Source organism: Talpa occidentalis, unplaced genomic scaffold (assembly GCF_014898055.3).
Source record: "Talpa occidentalis isolate TD23 unplaced genomic scaffold, MPIMG_talOcc4v2.1 talOcc4.13, whole genome shotgun sequence".
Classification (NCBI taxonomy): Eukaryota; Metazoa; Chordata; class Mammalia; order Eulipotyphla; family Talpidae; genus Talpa; species Talpa occidentalis.
In genome coordinates this window covers 39,276,104-39,292,502 of record NW_023601322.1, presented here as the reverse complement: position 1 = coordinate 39,292,502, position 16,399 = coordinate 39,276,104, and the positions used below count along the sequence as shown (strand labels likewise).

Sequence of the window (16,399 nt, the reverse complement as noted above, 5' to 3'; positions counted from 1 at the left end):
GTTAATTCCTCTTTTGAAATCATAATATTTTCTGTAATGCTTTCTGGTCATCTTAACTCCAAGTGAAATGTTTTATATTCATATGGGGGAAAATTATGTGGGCTTTTGGCATGCTATTTGGGCATAAAAGACGATATCAACAGTGTTTAGAAGCAAAAACACGAAGAAAGTCAATTTCTGAAACCCATTGGAAATGGAATTTGGTGATCTTACATTTTCCCCTAGCATGGTTTAATTCCTTCACAAATATTGGAGCATTTGAAGGAGGCAAATGGATCTCATTTTCCTCTTGGGCATCTCTAATGATGGACCTTGCCCTGTGTTTATAAAGAGCAAGGCTGCAATTGCACATGAACCCTCCCAGTTCTGGACACAGGGATTGGTCTTTATAATCTCATTGCTCAAAGTTGCTGGTGTAGGAAGCAGAGAATTCTACAGCTCACCACTTGTTGATATTTGCCTGGTCTGGCTAAGGCCTGAAGTCCCTCCCAGATTCCAGGGCTACTTCAGGAAATACGTAGGATGTGGTATTGAAAGTTCTGTTGGCGAGGTCCAGGATCCCAGGGCTTGTACAGCTGCAAACCTGTTGCAGCACTGCTGCGCAGGTCTTTGCTTTGGAGTCCTACTCTTGTCCCTGCAGAAAGTAGAAGTCTACAGGATGGTTAGGCCCAAGAATGGAAGGAAAGTGCTCCTTTCTCCCCCCATCTGCTTAAAAATAGCCAACCAGAGAAAGACCATTCCAGCTGAAATTAATGGGAGTCATGCATGTTTGTAGTTGCTTAAATTGACTTCTGCATTAGAATAGCATACTTTTCTGAAGAGACCCATGCTGTCAGCTTCTCCCTCAATGAAGACCACGTGGTCTGAGCACTCATTTAATAGAACAATGCAGTCCATTCACTAATAGGTATACATTATAGTTGAAATTTGGGAAAGTATATTTTTACTTCACATGCATTCATAGTCTTATTTTCTTGTCCTATTAAAAATGTTCAAATCTGACTTGTGGGAAGGGAGAACTCATTAGTACTGAGTAATGAAGAAAACGCAGTTACACTAAGCCAGTTTAGTTTGTTCAACACATTCCACCCTCTGAGGCAGAATACACAGGTGTCCAATGACATGAGTAGTTCCAGTCTTTTCTCTTGGTGGTAAGGGATGTGTGAGGAAGCTCTGTCCTTCCAGGCTGAGCACAGCAGGAGGATCAGCTGCCTGGAGGTCCAGCAGCCTCACTGTCAGGGCTATTGTGCTTGGTCACCCTCTGGCCCCTCATGCTGTAATTGCAGGCCAGGCTTGAAAGCCACCCTAGAAAACATTTGTGAAGGCAGACTTGGTGTCCCAGAAGTCCATAGGGACTGATTCAAACCCACAAGCAGACTTTTCTAGTAAATCTAATGTTACAGGGCAGGGAGAGGTGCACCCCAGACCCCCCAAACCTTCCTATTCTAAATGGGTTCTGCCATCTGCCACATCAACACAAAAACATAGGAGACTTTAATGGGAAGGACCTTTAATACAATTAGGAAACAATACAGGTAAGGCAAAGAATCTAGTTTCTAAATCAAGCACCCAAAGTTACCCGTCTCCTCGTGGGTAAAACTCCATCCAAATGGGATTGGCCCAGAGCAAGGCCCCAAAGCCTGCCACAAGTCTAAAGCATCTTCGAGTGGGGACCCACAGAAAAGGGCCAGAAACAACCAGACAGCCCGGAAGGAAAAGAGCAAAATCAAAATCAAGATAAAAGCTGCCATTGTCACCTCCCCTCGGGTCTCTCACCCACATCTGTGTCACCCAGTCCACGACCAAAGACAAGCGCAATTTCTTCACATGTCCCTTGGCCCCATGTGCCTCCTCCAGGTCTCCTTCTGGATCTCCATCCTGCTTCCTTCCTTCCTCAGTCTCCTCTACAGCTTCTTCTCTAACCTACTCAGCTCCACCCTCCATTTGAGTGGGGCAGGGAACCTGGAACCTCCCCCTTTCCTGGGGACCACCCTGTTACACTAAAAGAACAGCAGAGCATCCAGGCACATGGTGGTAAAGAACACAGGTCCAAGTCCTGGTCGGCCACACCTGCTAGTGCCTCACCTTTGGTACCTCACTCCCCGGTGCCTCATCAGTTAAAGCACTTGGAATCTGACAGTGCTGGCAGCCACTGCCAGAGTGAATCACCGTGGCCTAAGCAGACAGCTGCGGTCCCACCCCACCAGTGCCAGGGTTTGGATGCTGCTCTGAAGCTGGCTTTGCCCACATTGCACTCATGGAGGTATGGCTGCGTGCTAATCCCTGGCACTCAAGCTCCAGAAGAGATGGGTGGCAAGTGGTTAGCAGCACTCTGTGATCAGTGCACCCTTGGAAGTGGAATAAGGAAGCAGAAGCAGCACCAACAAGTAAAGGGGGAGGAAATGCTCACAGGGAGGTGACTTTTGAGCAAGGTTTTGAAGATAAATAGGAGCTCACCAAGCATGCAGTAGGGCACAGTAAGCAAAGGACAAAGGAACGAAACAGGTTTATTTTTTTTCCAAATTGGGGGGAGGGGCAGGGAACTGCAAGTTCTTTAGCACAGATGAATGATAAAGCACAGGATGTGGGAAATACGGTGCGTGTTGAGACTGGAGAGGCAGAGAGAGCCAGAAGACAGGACTTGGTTTGCTGTGCCAAGGAACCTGACTTTTTCCCTGGGTGTGTAGCCAATTTCATAGCATAGTCTTCAAACGAGGTCAAAATTCCCAAGCCTTGGTGCAGCTAATAGAACTGTTTTTCCCTGATTTTATATTTATGATCATTGAAGGAAAAAGATTACAAAAGATTACAAAAGTCAGTAAACTCCATTTCTGATGTGAATTGCCTTTATGCTGAAGAATATTGATTTTTTAATCTCCACTCATTTCTCCATTTTTTTCATCAGCAATTTTCTTTGGCAAAGTTATTCTCAGATGCCTGGATAAGTACTTTTGAGAGTTGTTGTTGTTTTTTTTTTTTTAATGTTTTTTAAAGTGGCCTTTGATTGCATAAGAGCATCATGTAGAACTGTTTCCAGTGGTATCTTTATAGCAGGAATGGAAGCTAAGACTGATTATGTAATTGTTCCCTTAATTTATTCTCAGAACCTAACATGCTGCCAGCATATAAAAAATCTAATGATCATGAAGGCATCTGAGTGTCTTGCCTGCTCAGAGTTTCTGGCACCACTGCTCTTGCATTGTTCACCGTAGAGTAGAAATCAATGGTCTAAATGTGGCATGACTGCTCGCTCAGCCCTGAGCACCCCACATTCCTAGCTGTGCCTGCTCCATTTTGCATGTGCAACCCACAGCCAGCAGCCCTCACCTGAGAAAGGGTTCATATATGCTCAGTAGAGGCTCTCGCATGTTAACATTTGGATAAGGAGGCAGTGTGCTTCTGCTGCACTGAGGTTGCATTTTGCAAGGAGAGCAGAATACCATCTGTCAGAGGAGGTGGCGGGAGCGTGCAAATACTGCTGTGAATTCCATGAATGCTAAGTTGCTATAGAATTTTTTTTTAATTTAAGAGTCTTTGCATTTAGTTTGTTTGTTTGTTGTTTGTTCTTTTTTTTTTTATTTTTTAGAATAGTCCTTATCAGTGGCAGAAGATCCTTCTGTAGTATATTTTCAGTGCTGCCATATCGCGACAGTGCCCAGGTTGGGTATGTATATGCATGCTTGCTTTGTAGTTCTCTGGGTGAAAAGTTCTGACACCATGTGCTTAATGTGGCTACCCTATCCACTTTAAAGAACTTTCCTTGCTTTGATACTACAAATTCTGTTTTTGTAAATTTGAAAGAAAAAGTATGTTTCATTTCCTTTTCAGCCAGAAAGCTTCCATGTTACTGTGTGTGTATGTTTGTGTGCTCATATTCTCTGCTTTTTCTAAATGCGCATTTTGTCACCTCTTCCAATAATATACAACAAAAGCAATGCAACGGCACCCCATTCTGCAGGGCCTGTCGGCTTTGAAAAAGGTAGGTCAGGAAAGGAGACAGACAATCCATGTGGCCATCCTGCCTCCCTGCATCTTGGGCTTAGGGCTGGAAACTGACCAGCAAACTGAATGAAGCAAATATCAAAGCCAAGTGGCAGCAGAACAGACCTGTGTGATTCACCGCAGGCCAGAGGAATGCTCAACCTCTCCAAATCAACAGGCCCCTCCTTTTGCTCTGAAAAAAAGTAGGTAAGTGAGGCTCTGCCCTTGCAAAGCCTCCCTCATTCCTCAAACACTGTGCTCCATTTCTGCTCTGAGTCTTCACTCCCTTGTCCCTCACCTATTGACTGTGTCTGGTGTCTGGCATCAGGGAGTTGCTGGTACTTAGGGCAGATAGCTGACGGCATAGGAGCAATTGTGGGACCAATGCCAGGAGCACTGTGGGCTATTGACTCTGGCCTCTGCAAACTAGATGCTGGCATTGCCGCTGGTACTTGTCACAACTGTACACCACCCACACATGACCACGCCCCGCAGGTGGGCGTGTGGCCCCTGGTGCTGACTTGCTTTTTATCATCTTCCATGAGCTCTTTCCCAGTCACTCCCACTAACCACCACCTTCCCTTAGCCCCCGTAGACCTGCCAGACTTCGGGCCTCTTCGGTTCACCGTGGTCCTTGTTTTCACTTTATACTGTAAACTTGCACGGGACAGAATGTAGTTCATCTTTATTCATGAAATCCTGATTCATTTATTAAATGTATGCCATGCAAAGCAGTCATGATTTTACTGTTTACTGAGCACTCACTTTGTGTTTTTCATTCTCCACATCCTTATGACAAACTTGCAAAGTTGTAATTGTGACAGCAAGTCCTGCCCCTCAGAAGTTCTCCAGGATTGTGTATGTAGGGCCAGTGGGTGCCCCCAAGAAATGTCAAGGAGAGGCTTTCTGGGTCTGGTTGCATGTGTGAGCAGGCACAGTCTCTGGGGCTTTTATCAACTCACAGATACGTGTGACCCAGAGGCCAGATCATTCATCTTATTACATGTAATGGCCCCAGAGTTTAGAATATATTCATGTGAGCAGCCTGTGAGCATACCTGCAGGGACCTGGATCATCAGAAATGCATCCTCCCGCAGCCAGGATTGGCCTGGGCACTGTGATGCCGCCTCATTTTTCTGGATTTCCCTTGAAGACCTTTCTGCTTGATATATTCTTCCCTGGGCTGTGTTGCATTCATTCCTTTATTGAGTGTTCACTATGTGACTAGGTACTGGGGTAAAGGTAGTGAGAGATGGACCTGGTCCCTGCCCTCCTGGAACTCAGAGCCAAGAGGGGAGACACATCAAATTTCCCATGATTAATTCCCACTTCTAGTAAAGGCTAAAGATACTCAGTCAGGTGACTGCCAAGACAGTCTGATTTTGCCATGCTTTCATCTTTGAAGTAAGTTTTCATGTTAGTTTCGTTTTTGAAGGGTGATTGAAATTCTTTTGGCCAGAATGGGAACTTGAACCCAAGTCTGTCCAACCCAAGGATTTTCCATGACCCACCCTGACCCACAGGCAAGACAAGTTCATGTGCAGGGAAACCCTCTGTCTGTGAAATAGAGCTATTCTGCTAACTGCCTCCAGAGGTTACCTGAGGTTATCCCACAGGGTGTCTGGATACCTGATCCCACACGGCACCTGGAGCGCAGAGAGGTAGGTGGGGCCAGCTTGTCAAGGATCCTGGACTTCTTACAACAAATGAAATGCGGGCGTCAACTTGGAGAAGCTGAGAGACTCACAGTTTTCTGCTTGGGCAGCTCACCTGCAAGCCTCTGATGTTCCTCTGCTGGTTGGGGATAGCAAGTTACAGCCATGCGTCTCTTAGTAATGTTGGGGTCTGCAGGCAATGGCGATCCCAAAGCTGTTCCATAAAGTTTTAGGTGTGTGGTTGGACATACGTCATGTAAGTACACTCTATGACATTGACACAACCATAGCATCACCTATCAATGCATTTCTTTTTTCTTTTTTTTTTTTTTTAAAGATTTGTTTAGTTATTTATACAAGCACTGGGTACAGTCAGAAGCACAGGTGAGCAAGAGAATTCACCAGAGCCAGAGCGGGGAACAGAACAGGCAGACCTACGAAATACACTGCTGAGGGGAGCAGCAGGCGCGGCAGGAGAGGTCTGTCGCACCATGTGGGACCCTCGCCAGAGGCCAGGGATCGAACCAGCGCTGCAGAGGCTGCGGGCCCAGTGCTCAACTGCTGTGCCACCACGGGAGGGCCTCAATGCATTTCTTAAAACACTGCCCCATCATTCAGCTGTGCTTGATGGTACTACCTGTATTGTTCACTTGAAGATTATGTATGTGAGCCAAGGCAATAGGGATGCGCTATAACTTCAGCTGCCCAGGAATAGACACCCAAACCATCTGTTTCACATTCTGGTGGAATTGTGTGGCCCTCCACATTTTAGCACCTCAGAGGAACACTGGCTGGCAGCTGGGGTACTCAGGTTTAGAGTTGGTCAGATTGGGGTCTCCTCTACTGAGAAGGTCTTATGCATTTCAGGAGGGATGTCCATAAAATTACCTGTAGATTCAGCTATTCTGCCACTTTGGGAGAATAGCTTCTTCCTGTCCCCAGGAAGAAGCAGAATGAATATATGGGGTCACAGAACAGAACCTTCTCCATCTTAGATATGAACAAACTCAAACTTACCACTCCTTCAGAATTTACAGATGAGAAAACCAAGATGCAGATAGGTTAATTTTCTGTAACAAAGTACGTGATTGGACTCTTTCTAAGACCTAACGGAGAAATGAACATGCCTGCTTCTGCAGAATTTTTACATAAGTACTCTCAAAATAAATTATGAGCACAACTCGAAATATTATAATTTAGCAGCAGGAGGGTTAAGAGGTGTTCTGCTTTTTCAGTGTTTTAATGAACAGAAATCCTATTTATGAATAACTGCCATTTATCATAATTATTCTTTTTGCTGATGATTGAGAAACAACTGCTGAAATAATAGATATTTATCCTAGTAAATTATATACGTTATATCTTAAATGACTTTAGTTCATGCAATATTAACTAATATTTTTCACCTGTGGAAAATCCCTTTACTTTCATACTAAGACTCCCTCTGAGACTGGGATATAAGTCGTAGAATCTCAGGGGTGAAAAGGATTTTCAAACTTGATGTGATGTGGTCTATCTGCCTTACAGCTCAGACCTGGGGTACACAACAGGGTGAGGCTCACCCACACCCCAACAGCCAGCAGCACCATGACCCAGGACTCCAGCAAGCCCAGCCTGCTGACCTGGTGGTTTCTGTTTCCTGTGTTTCTTTTGTACTTGTACGTGTGCACTAGGCCACACGTGCCTGATTATTCCTGATTATTCCAGACAACTGCTGAAGGGGGGTAAAGCTGCAACTTCATCTCAAGAAAGTCTTAAAAACAGGAAATTCACAAGTTCATCCACTGTGTACTTGAACCTCCTGTACACGGGAGGCATCTATCAGGATGGCCTTATCTCTTTCCGTTTTCTTTTCTTGCTTCTCAGGCTGCACTGGAGCTTCCCAGTTGCACTGGTTCTCACATCTTAGCCTACCCTCCTTCCTAGCCTGACCACAGAGCTTAGTTCTTGGTTTTAAACAACACTTAGCCCTTATTTTGGCTCCTGACATCAGTTGATCAAAGCAGGCAGGCCAGCCCTAGGGGAGGTTTTACCGTCCATTCATATGTTCATTCATTCACATATCCATTCATGTATTTGTGTATTCGGTCATTTCTTGTGCTTAGTGAGCATGAGGCCCTGCTGGATACTGCCAGGATACAGGGATGAGAAGACCCTCTCTCTAGGAGCTCACCATTGAGCAAAGAACCAGACAAGTGAGGGAGCTCCAAAAAGGTGCTAGAGAGTGCTTTAATTGCTCCCCAAATCTTTATCAATACCCATATTTACAATAAATCTATAATAAATCTTCAATAAAAAGCCAAGGGTTTGCTGTGTAAAGTCTCTTTCTCCCCACCCTCCAAGTGTATTGCCATTCCTGCCTGCTTCCTCTACAGAATGCAGGCTCTGCCCACGTAGCATAATTCAGTCACTCTACAAAATCTATTGAACCATGTGCCAGACACCTTCCAGGCAGCAGGGACACACAGTAGAGAAAAAGTTTTTCCTCATTACCCTTTAATGGCAAAAGACAGAAAGAAGCTGATAAACATACTAACCATCAAGCAGGAGAGCAGTGTCCACAGTTGAACAGTGTCCACCTGGCATACAGAGGAAGGAGCTCTGTGAATTCGCAAGCAGGGATCAGGGAGCTCTCCAAGAGAAGGTGTTCTCTGGACATAGAGTGTGGGGTCTTAAAGAAGTGGAGAAGGGTATTCATCCTCAGTACTGGCTTCTGAGGGTGTTAGAAGATGATCTGGCAACTTGTGCACTCTCGGCCAAGGTCTCTGAGGCCTGACATGTTGAGAGAATTGGATAAAGCACCATCCCAGCTGGAGACCCAGAGCTCCTGGCACTGCAGGGTTCAAGCCTGAGTTGTAAGGGAAGTAGAGGGATGGAGACAAGTAGAGTTCTGGTACCAGGATGTCACTGTCATAGGCACATCATTTAGCTTCCTGGATCTCCTACCCTCATTTGAAAGAAAGGGAGGTTTGACCAGATTCTCCAAAGATCTTCTGAACTCCAACTGCTTGCCTGTGTGTTCTCACCCTGGCCACGCATAAGTCAGGTGAACAATGAGCTTATGAGTGAGACCTGCTGCTCCCCCTCCACTAGTGATCAGCTGCTGCTAAAGTTCTGGGTATTAGAATCATTATTCTCTGTCCAATTTTTTTGGAATTTGAGACTTCTTTTAAAGTGCAGATCTGGTGACTTTGCAGTTGCTTGGCACTTTGTTTCCTGGTATGGACTATGAGCTTAGGGGCTTAATCAGCCTGGGCTTGACAGCAGTGTGGCATATTTGGGGTCACTTTGCCTGCCACCAGCTTTATTCCAGGCTGGCAGCTGGATCATTCACAAAGAGTTTCAAGGGCCTCTGCTTGAAGCAGGCTGCCCTAATGATGGCCACCATCTTCAAATGGTTCTTCCCTGCCTTGATTTTTAGATAAGTATACTTGAGGAAAGAGCGTATTTCCTGAGGGTTAGCTGGTCAAGCGATCAAACATCTATGTGAACATGATAGTAGAGATCATAACATAAATGGGGAGAAACAATGCCAAGCACTATACTGAGCGCTCTATATACATTTGCTTATTTAAACTTCACAGCTTATAAGGTAGGTTCTGCCATTATCATCTTACAGTGTGGAGGCTGCAGCAGAGAAAGGCCAGGCTGGTAGACTGGCTGCAGGCTCCCCTGGTGCTGTTCTCAGCTTTGCCCCATTCCCACCCCTACCCCAGCAGCAACCCCAAAGTGCTCTTGCACCTGGAAAGCTAGTGTGTTTCACATACCCCTTGGGCTGGCCTTGCTGGCCACCCCAGCAGCAGTGGGTGGCCCTGGCTGACTGATGTGCATCTGGGTGACAGCGGTGCTCCATGGATGTCACCTGTGCACCACAACAGGGCCGCCTTCTGCAACATGGCCGCCGCCATGCTGGGTGGTGGTCTTTCAAAGCCTCGTAGGCTGCTCATTCACACAGTAGCCCAGGCAAAACCCAAACATCTTTGAGTGGAGTCTTGGGTGAAACAGTCATTTTTTTCTCCCTATAATTTCCACATTTGGGAACTTGCTGACTGTAGAGCAGGAAGGCCGATGGTGTGTGGGCAGGTGGCACGGTACAGACTGTGTAAAGTGTCACTACTGGCTGGTGACTCTGAGTGCTACTCACTTGTGTCTCCCCAGAACTTTCCCGCTGTGCCCCCACAAACATCCCCAGAAAGTGAGTTAGGACCAGGTAAGGGTCTTCCTCTGTTTTTCACTAACGTGTGAGAAGCGCTTTCTTTGAGAAAGTGAGCCATACCATCACATTAGAGGATTATTATTCACAGCACCAAACATGTCTTCACCTCACAAAGGATTAGTGACAGGCCCTTTTAAAATAAAGAGCTTGTTTCTTCACTTCTTAACACGCTTTCTTATTTCTTAAAATATTGTTTCATTTACAGCGTCTGCTTGCGTACAATACTTCTGGAAATCATCTGTTGGATGAGATGAGATGCTTCTAATACCCATCCTTTGTTCTTTCACTTTCAGCGTTGAGTATCTTGCTTGTTGCATGAACTCTCAGTGGCTCCAGTGGGCCTGGAGGGGTGGAGTGCAGGGTGGGTTACACTAAGACACAGGCTCCTCACCAGTGGGTTAGGTGGGTGAGGAGCAGTGGATTTGGAGAGTTCACAGAATGTCCAGAAAAGACAGAGACAGGCATAGACAGCAGGGTAAGCCAGGGGGAGACAGTGCAGACAGGACATACGTAGAGCCACAGCCGGGGGCTTCTGGGCAAACTACTGTTAGAGGTTCTGTTCTCACCCCATCTGGTGCTCATTTCAATTTCCTGCTTTCACAGAGGGTTTCCCCTGGACAAAGTCTAGGCTGCCTGTGGGGGTCTGGGACATGCACCTTTAACTGGATGTCGTGGGCCAGTCTGTGGGATCTGCCACTGTGGTTCACTGACCAGTCCACCTGTCCCCTACACTATGCCTCAGGGCCACTAACCCAGCATGAGCTCTGAGAGGGCACCCTCAGCAAAGTGAGGGTCTGTAGGAAGCTCAAAGTTCCCCCCCCCCACAACAAACACAGTCCCTTGAAAGAAGACCGTTTCGAATCAGATATCCAAATCCCCCGACACCATATTCAGCCAGGCCCCCAGCACAGCTCAGCAACTAGCAGCAGCACCAACCGTGCCGACACCCAGCCTGGGCACATCCAGCCCCCTGCCCGCCCTCAGGTTCTGCAGTGCTGGTGCCGGTGCCCAACCTCGACTCTCATCTGTGACTACTGTTCTGTTTAGGAGAACGGGATGGCAGTTGACACTCTTGTGCCCTGGGGGGGTTCTGCTTTTTTCTACCTGTCATCTTTCAGATTTGAGGCTTACGATCCCTGCCTAAAGCTCCTTCATGGTCCTTAACACAGAGACCATGTGGACTCTGGCCTGGGTTGTGTCCTCAAGAACATCTCTCCTGGGGCCTCCCTGGTGGCCTAGGGTTTAAGTCTCAGTGTTATCACTGCCACGGCCTGAGTTTGAGCCCCAGCCAGGAAGCGAACCCCAATATGGCATAGCAGACATCTCATGTTTCACTGCTGCTCCCCTCAACAGTGTATTTCAGTGGATCTGCCTCTTCTGCTCCCCACTCTGTCTCTGGTGAATCCTCTCATCCCCTGCACCTCTGGCCTACACTCCAGTTTCTATGCAAAAATTAAAATTAAAAAAAAATCTCTTCCTCACAACCTATTTTGACCTTAACAAGATACCTTTAGCCCATTAGATTCCTCTTGCTTTTGGGCTTTTATGTTTCTTACAAAGTTTAAAAGATTGTGTATCCCTGTACCCCATATAAGCTGCTTCTGGGCTAAATTCAGACATCTCCAGAAAGCTTCCTGGGGTGACCCTCCTCAATCTAACCAAATGTCTACTCATATCTGGTGGGGCCAATGCTTAGGCCTGTCATGTTACTTCAACATATATCTTATCTGCTTAGTAACTGTTCTTAGCCTCCTCTCTCAAAGCTCTGGGCACCTCCACATTGCAAGGGACACAGTAGACACTTGCTACAACATTTGTTGAATGAATGAGTAAAAGTAACATTTCTGAGGATTATGTCCCCGGGCTTTTGAGAATGGCTAATTGTATGAATCTATAAAATTTGTTAGGCCAACAAATGATGGCCAGATTGCTTTAACAGAAACAGTGGCTGCTGTCTCAGGAGCTCTCAGCCTGGTGCCTCATCCCTGCAGGCATCTTGATAGAAATGGTGCTGGACAGGTCGTCAGAAGGGACTGGAAGTTGCTAACAAGAATGATCTGATGTGGACCTCAGGGCTCTGCTTCTCCACGAGTAACTGTCATACCCACAGTCAAAGTTCCTGTGCCCACCATGACAAAAAAGGGTGGCAAGCTGCACTGGGATGCAGGTGCTGAGCTCACCTAGCCCCATCTCCTGATCTACCTAGGCAGGTAACTGACACCCGACACTTTGGCGTCACAGACTGGACACATCACATGGCCTCGTGGCATAAACACAGGCTGTGCTCCTTCAGAGTCACTCAGAGATACTAACATTCTAAATGTTAAACTCAAGAACACCAAGGATACCTTTTGCTGAGGTCACACCTGGCTTCTGCAGTCTCTGTTGAACCCCTTTGGAGTTCCCGACTTTCAGCTGACTTGCTTTCACAATGATCCTTTTGCTTAAAGCAAGGGCCATCTTTGGATTGAATCTAGCCTAGTTAGAAGAGAGTGCTTCTCCCAGGCCAGTACTGGGGAAGTAGGGAGCTTTATCCTGTCATTGGAGTACCCTCAGTCATGGGTATTGAGGGTGGGAATTGATCCCCACCCACTTATGCTCACATGCTTGTAGATCCTGCCTGCCCAATACCTTCTAGAGGCCGGCATGTCCATCTAATCCAGTGCACATGTTGGGATGGTGTCAGGACTTACTGACATGCTTAGACTGAAGACTGGCTACAGGCTGTGCTCACTCCTTTCAAATAGCAGAGCAGTTGAGCCCTGCATTCCACTAACCATTTCCAGGGATAGATTATATTTCATAAGCACAGGCCTATAGACTGAGCTTGATGAGTAAAAACCACTTCCAAGGACATGGAAGCCCATCCTGTACAAACAGGCATTGTTGCTTTGCCTTGGGTATCCATGAGCTAATTAAAGGACATCTGACATGGATGATTCTCCAGGTAATGCCAGTCCATGTGAGTTCAATGATAGGGAGCATGCTTTTGCCCCCAAAATAGATTTTTAGAACTAAAAGGAAGTTGGAAGCTGTCTTATCCTGTTCTTAGACTTTTTTTTTAGCTGAGGAAACCATTCTTCAACACAAGTTTACACAGAATTCCAATAAATGAAGCAGCTAATTACAGAGCATTTCCAGGAAAGTGGGAGTAGGAACAACAAGCCCACTCATTTCCTTGGTGTCTCTCATCGTCCCGTAAGGAAAACCGCAGTCCTTGTCCAGACCTGCTGATGGTGCCGGATGGGCAGCTGAGCCCAGGGAACAGTAAGGTGCCTGGGAGAGAGCTGGTGTCAGACAGAATTCTCAGGCCCAGCAAATTAACAAGGCTTGCTAGTCCCAGGTTTACTCATCTATAAAATTAGCTATGTCAACCTCAGGTAATTTTGAGAGTGTTGAATGAAATGCTAGGTATGAAAGCTCAGAGCACCCTGCTGGACTGCAGTATTCTAATTTGATTCCATTTTGGTCCAGTCAGAGCTATTTTTCATTGCTCTTTCTAAATGTCCCCCAATACACCGAGTCTTTCTGTTGGATTCACAAAGAGTTAGCCAGCTGTGCATTTCTACAAACACTTCAGTTCTTCAAATCAGCTGTTACTTGGTCTTTAAATTTCCTCAATGGTGGGTACTTATTTAAGAAAATCTGTTAAGTACATAAAAGTAAAAGGAAGATAAAAATTACCGAGCTTCACTTCCTAAACAAAGCCTTCATTCATATTTTGGTCTATTTCCTTCCAGTCTTTTTTCCCCCTCCAGTGTATGTGCTTGTGTGGAATATGAAAACATGATTGTTTTGTTTTGATCTTTATTGCTGGTGGGAAGAAGTTTTGCCAAATCCCACCTTTCAAAACTGGTTATTGGAAGCTGGTTACAGGGAAGAGGAGCAGATGTTGCTCGTCAGTTTCACTCAGACTGTAACATCAAACCTTCCCATAGCTGTAAACACTCTTCTCAGATTAAGCTTGTAAAGTATACCAATTTCTGGGAAAAGTCCCAGCCTTAAACCAGCTTCCCTGCTCTCAATTGACAGTTGCCAAGGCCTGAGTCTTTTTGCCTTTTATCCACATTAGTCACCGCCTTCTCTTTTCTAGCATGGATTTGTGGTTTGGCTTGGTGACCCTCTGCTTACAAAATGAGTTGCAAGCAAGATTCTTGCCTTCCCTAAGTAGGCAGTCCCTACTTGATAAACAGCTCGTCCACACCTCTCCACTGAAGACCGCTGCTCCGCCTCTTGCTTCCCAGCCCCGCCTGTCCTCTGGGCTGCTCCGCCATTGCCATGGGCCACGAGTGGAAAATATGGGAACTGCAAAGGGATTTATGGGCTCAGGAGTACAGAGGGGACAAAATTGTGAAAAGCAAGAATAACTTAGAAGAAGGGATCCTGAAAAGGAAAAGAAAGTTCAGAGAGAGGTAGAAATAACAGAATTGACCTCCTTGATAATGTTGCTGAGGGGCAGCCCCAAGCCAGGAAACCAGGAGCGAGATTCAGCTTCTCCCTATTTCTTGGCCTGTTGCTGTTGTGACCCAAGCTCTTGCTTATACTACTGGGCTAGTTCAGTAACACTGCAGGCTAAAAGGGCACTGTGTGGGCTAATCTCCATTTATAACATCACGTCAGTGGGAAAATGCGTTCCGAGTTCCACACAGCCAACTCAAAACTTATGGGAACACAACCCACTGGTGAGGGAGAAACTGTAGGCATTGGCCTGAGGTCCAGTCCTGGATTGTTCCTGTGCATCAGGAGATTGTGCTGCCCAGGTGCTCCTTATTGCTCCTTATTTCCTGCAATATGGGCCTCAGTAGGTATTTCTGTATGTGTGTGTGTGTGTATATATATATATACACACACACATACACATATATGTGTATGTGTGTGTGTATATGTGTGTGTGTGTAAATATATATATATATATATATATATATGTCAGTCTGAAGGAAGTAGAAGCAAACCCCGATGATTTTATGATTGAGGATTATGTAAAATGACCAAACTAGTGATTTCAACAGAAAATAGTTTCTGTTGTGTATATAGCAATAGTACTGACCCATTCAGATAATCATGTCTGATTGAATGATAGTCACAGGGTTAGCTTCCTACAGATGTATTAGAGACCATACCATGAAGAAAATGGCCTCCAATGGAACACAGATTTCTCTGGGGGTGGGCTTTAAAATCGTCAGCCGCTTCCACGTAGTGTTTATTTCCTTCACTTTTGGCATGGGGTATTGAATGAGGTCATCCTCTTGGGTCCATTTTCTGAGTGTTGATCATTTTGTGATACAGAGAACAGCTTCTTCTATTCTTAGAGAGGGGCCTCTAAGTCTACATTCTGCCTGCCTGGCTCCCAGCCTGTTCCCCCTTCTTCTCGATCCACTTTCTCCCAAAACATCTCTTCATTGTGGAAAATAACACAGTCACAAATTGTGTTTCTTTCCTCACACCAAGCCTGTTCCCACATAGAGACAGATTCTGAAGTGATCTCATGGATGAATCATGCCGTTATCCAGCTGTATTTATAGGAGCTGCCTTTAGACAACGATTTTGGTGTAAGCTACATTAAGGCCCCTTCATTGTCTGCCAGTTACCCTTGGTGGGAATGGCTGTGGGTGAAGTGCTGAGTGTGAGAGTGGTAGGGCTCTAGGGTTGCTCAGATTTCCCTCTTTCCTGTCAGTTCTGGGCCTTATTCTGTTACTGAGTCATGGTGGGACAAGTTTCTGCTCTAATATGATGAAGTTGACCCAAACCAAGATGGTACGTGACTGTCTGAATTGGTGACAAATAGGACTTCTGAAATATCCATTGCTTGTCCTGTTGAGTTCCAGCGACTGTGTAATATCTTAATTAAAATTAGCTCACAAATGGGATTTATTTGCTTTCCTGACCTAGCTTTCAAGCTTTGTTTTTTGTTTTCTATACAACAAATCTCTCTCCTCTTTTTTTTTTTTTTGGTGAGGATCTGGAAATCCTGTTAATATTTAATTGGCTTTTAAATTATTTACACATCAAAGTGTTCATCCAATTGTTGTCTTTTAAAGAGCAAGTGCCAGTGGAACTCCTGGCCGACTTTCCAAGGTCTTGAGCGTGAGGCGTCATTAGGGAAGTGACCATGGACGGAAGTCAGGCCATCTCCTCTGGGAAACTGAAAGCCTTAGAAACTAGTTCATTGGATCACACACACGTCTTCCATCTGCTTCTGAGGTGTTAAGCATTTAAAGCTTATTCCCTTTTTTATTAAGAAGAATTATGATTCACTAATCGCAAATTCTCCTAGAAAAGGCCTTACCTTGAACTTCTTGTTATCCAGTCAGGAATCTTGTTTGATTAGTTCCATGCATTATGGCTCAGTGGGCCTTGAAAAAGGAAATAGGAAAGGTCATTTTGCCTGTTATACAAGATGAAATCAGGAGCTGGCCATTGTGTGGTTAATAGCAGCCTAGGTAATCCCCTTTGGCCACCAGGATATCTAGCTTGGCTATCTGCTCTGACTAGATGACTCCACAACTGAAATCATGTACATTCACTTTATGCCCTGGGAGCCAAAAGG

The 16,399-nt window shown here is 45.7% G+C and overlaps 1 protein-coding gene across 1 annotated transcript in view; it reads left to right on the top strand.

Annotated features, from left to right (window-relative positions):
* The window catches only part of CABLES1 (Cdk5 and Abl enzyme substrate 1), a 98,342-nt gene that overhangs the window by 57,062 nt on the left and 24,881 nt on the right, over positions 1 to 16,399 (top strand). Inside the window, exon 4 of the mRNA XM_037508740.2 lies at positions 3,587 to 3,664. Coding sequence (XP_037364637.1) covers positions 3,587 to 3,664 — 78 coding nt within the window. The remainder of the gene's footprint in view (positions 1 to 3,586; positions 3,665 to 16,399) is intronic.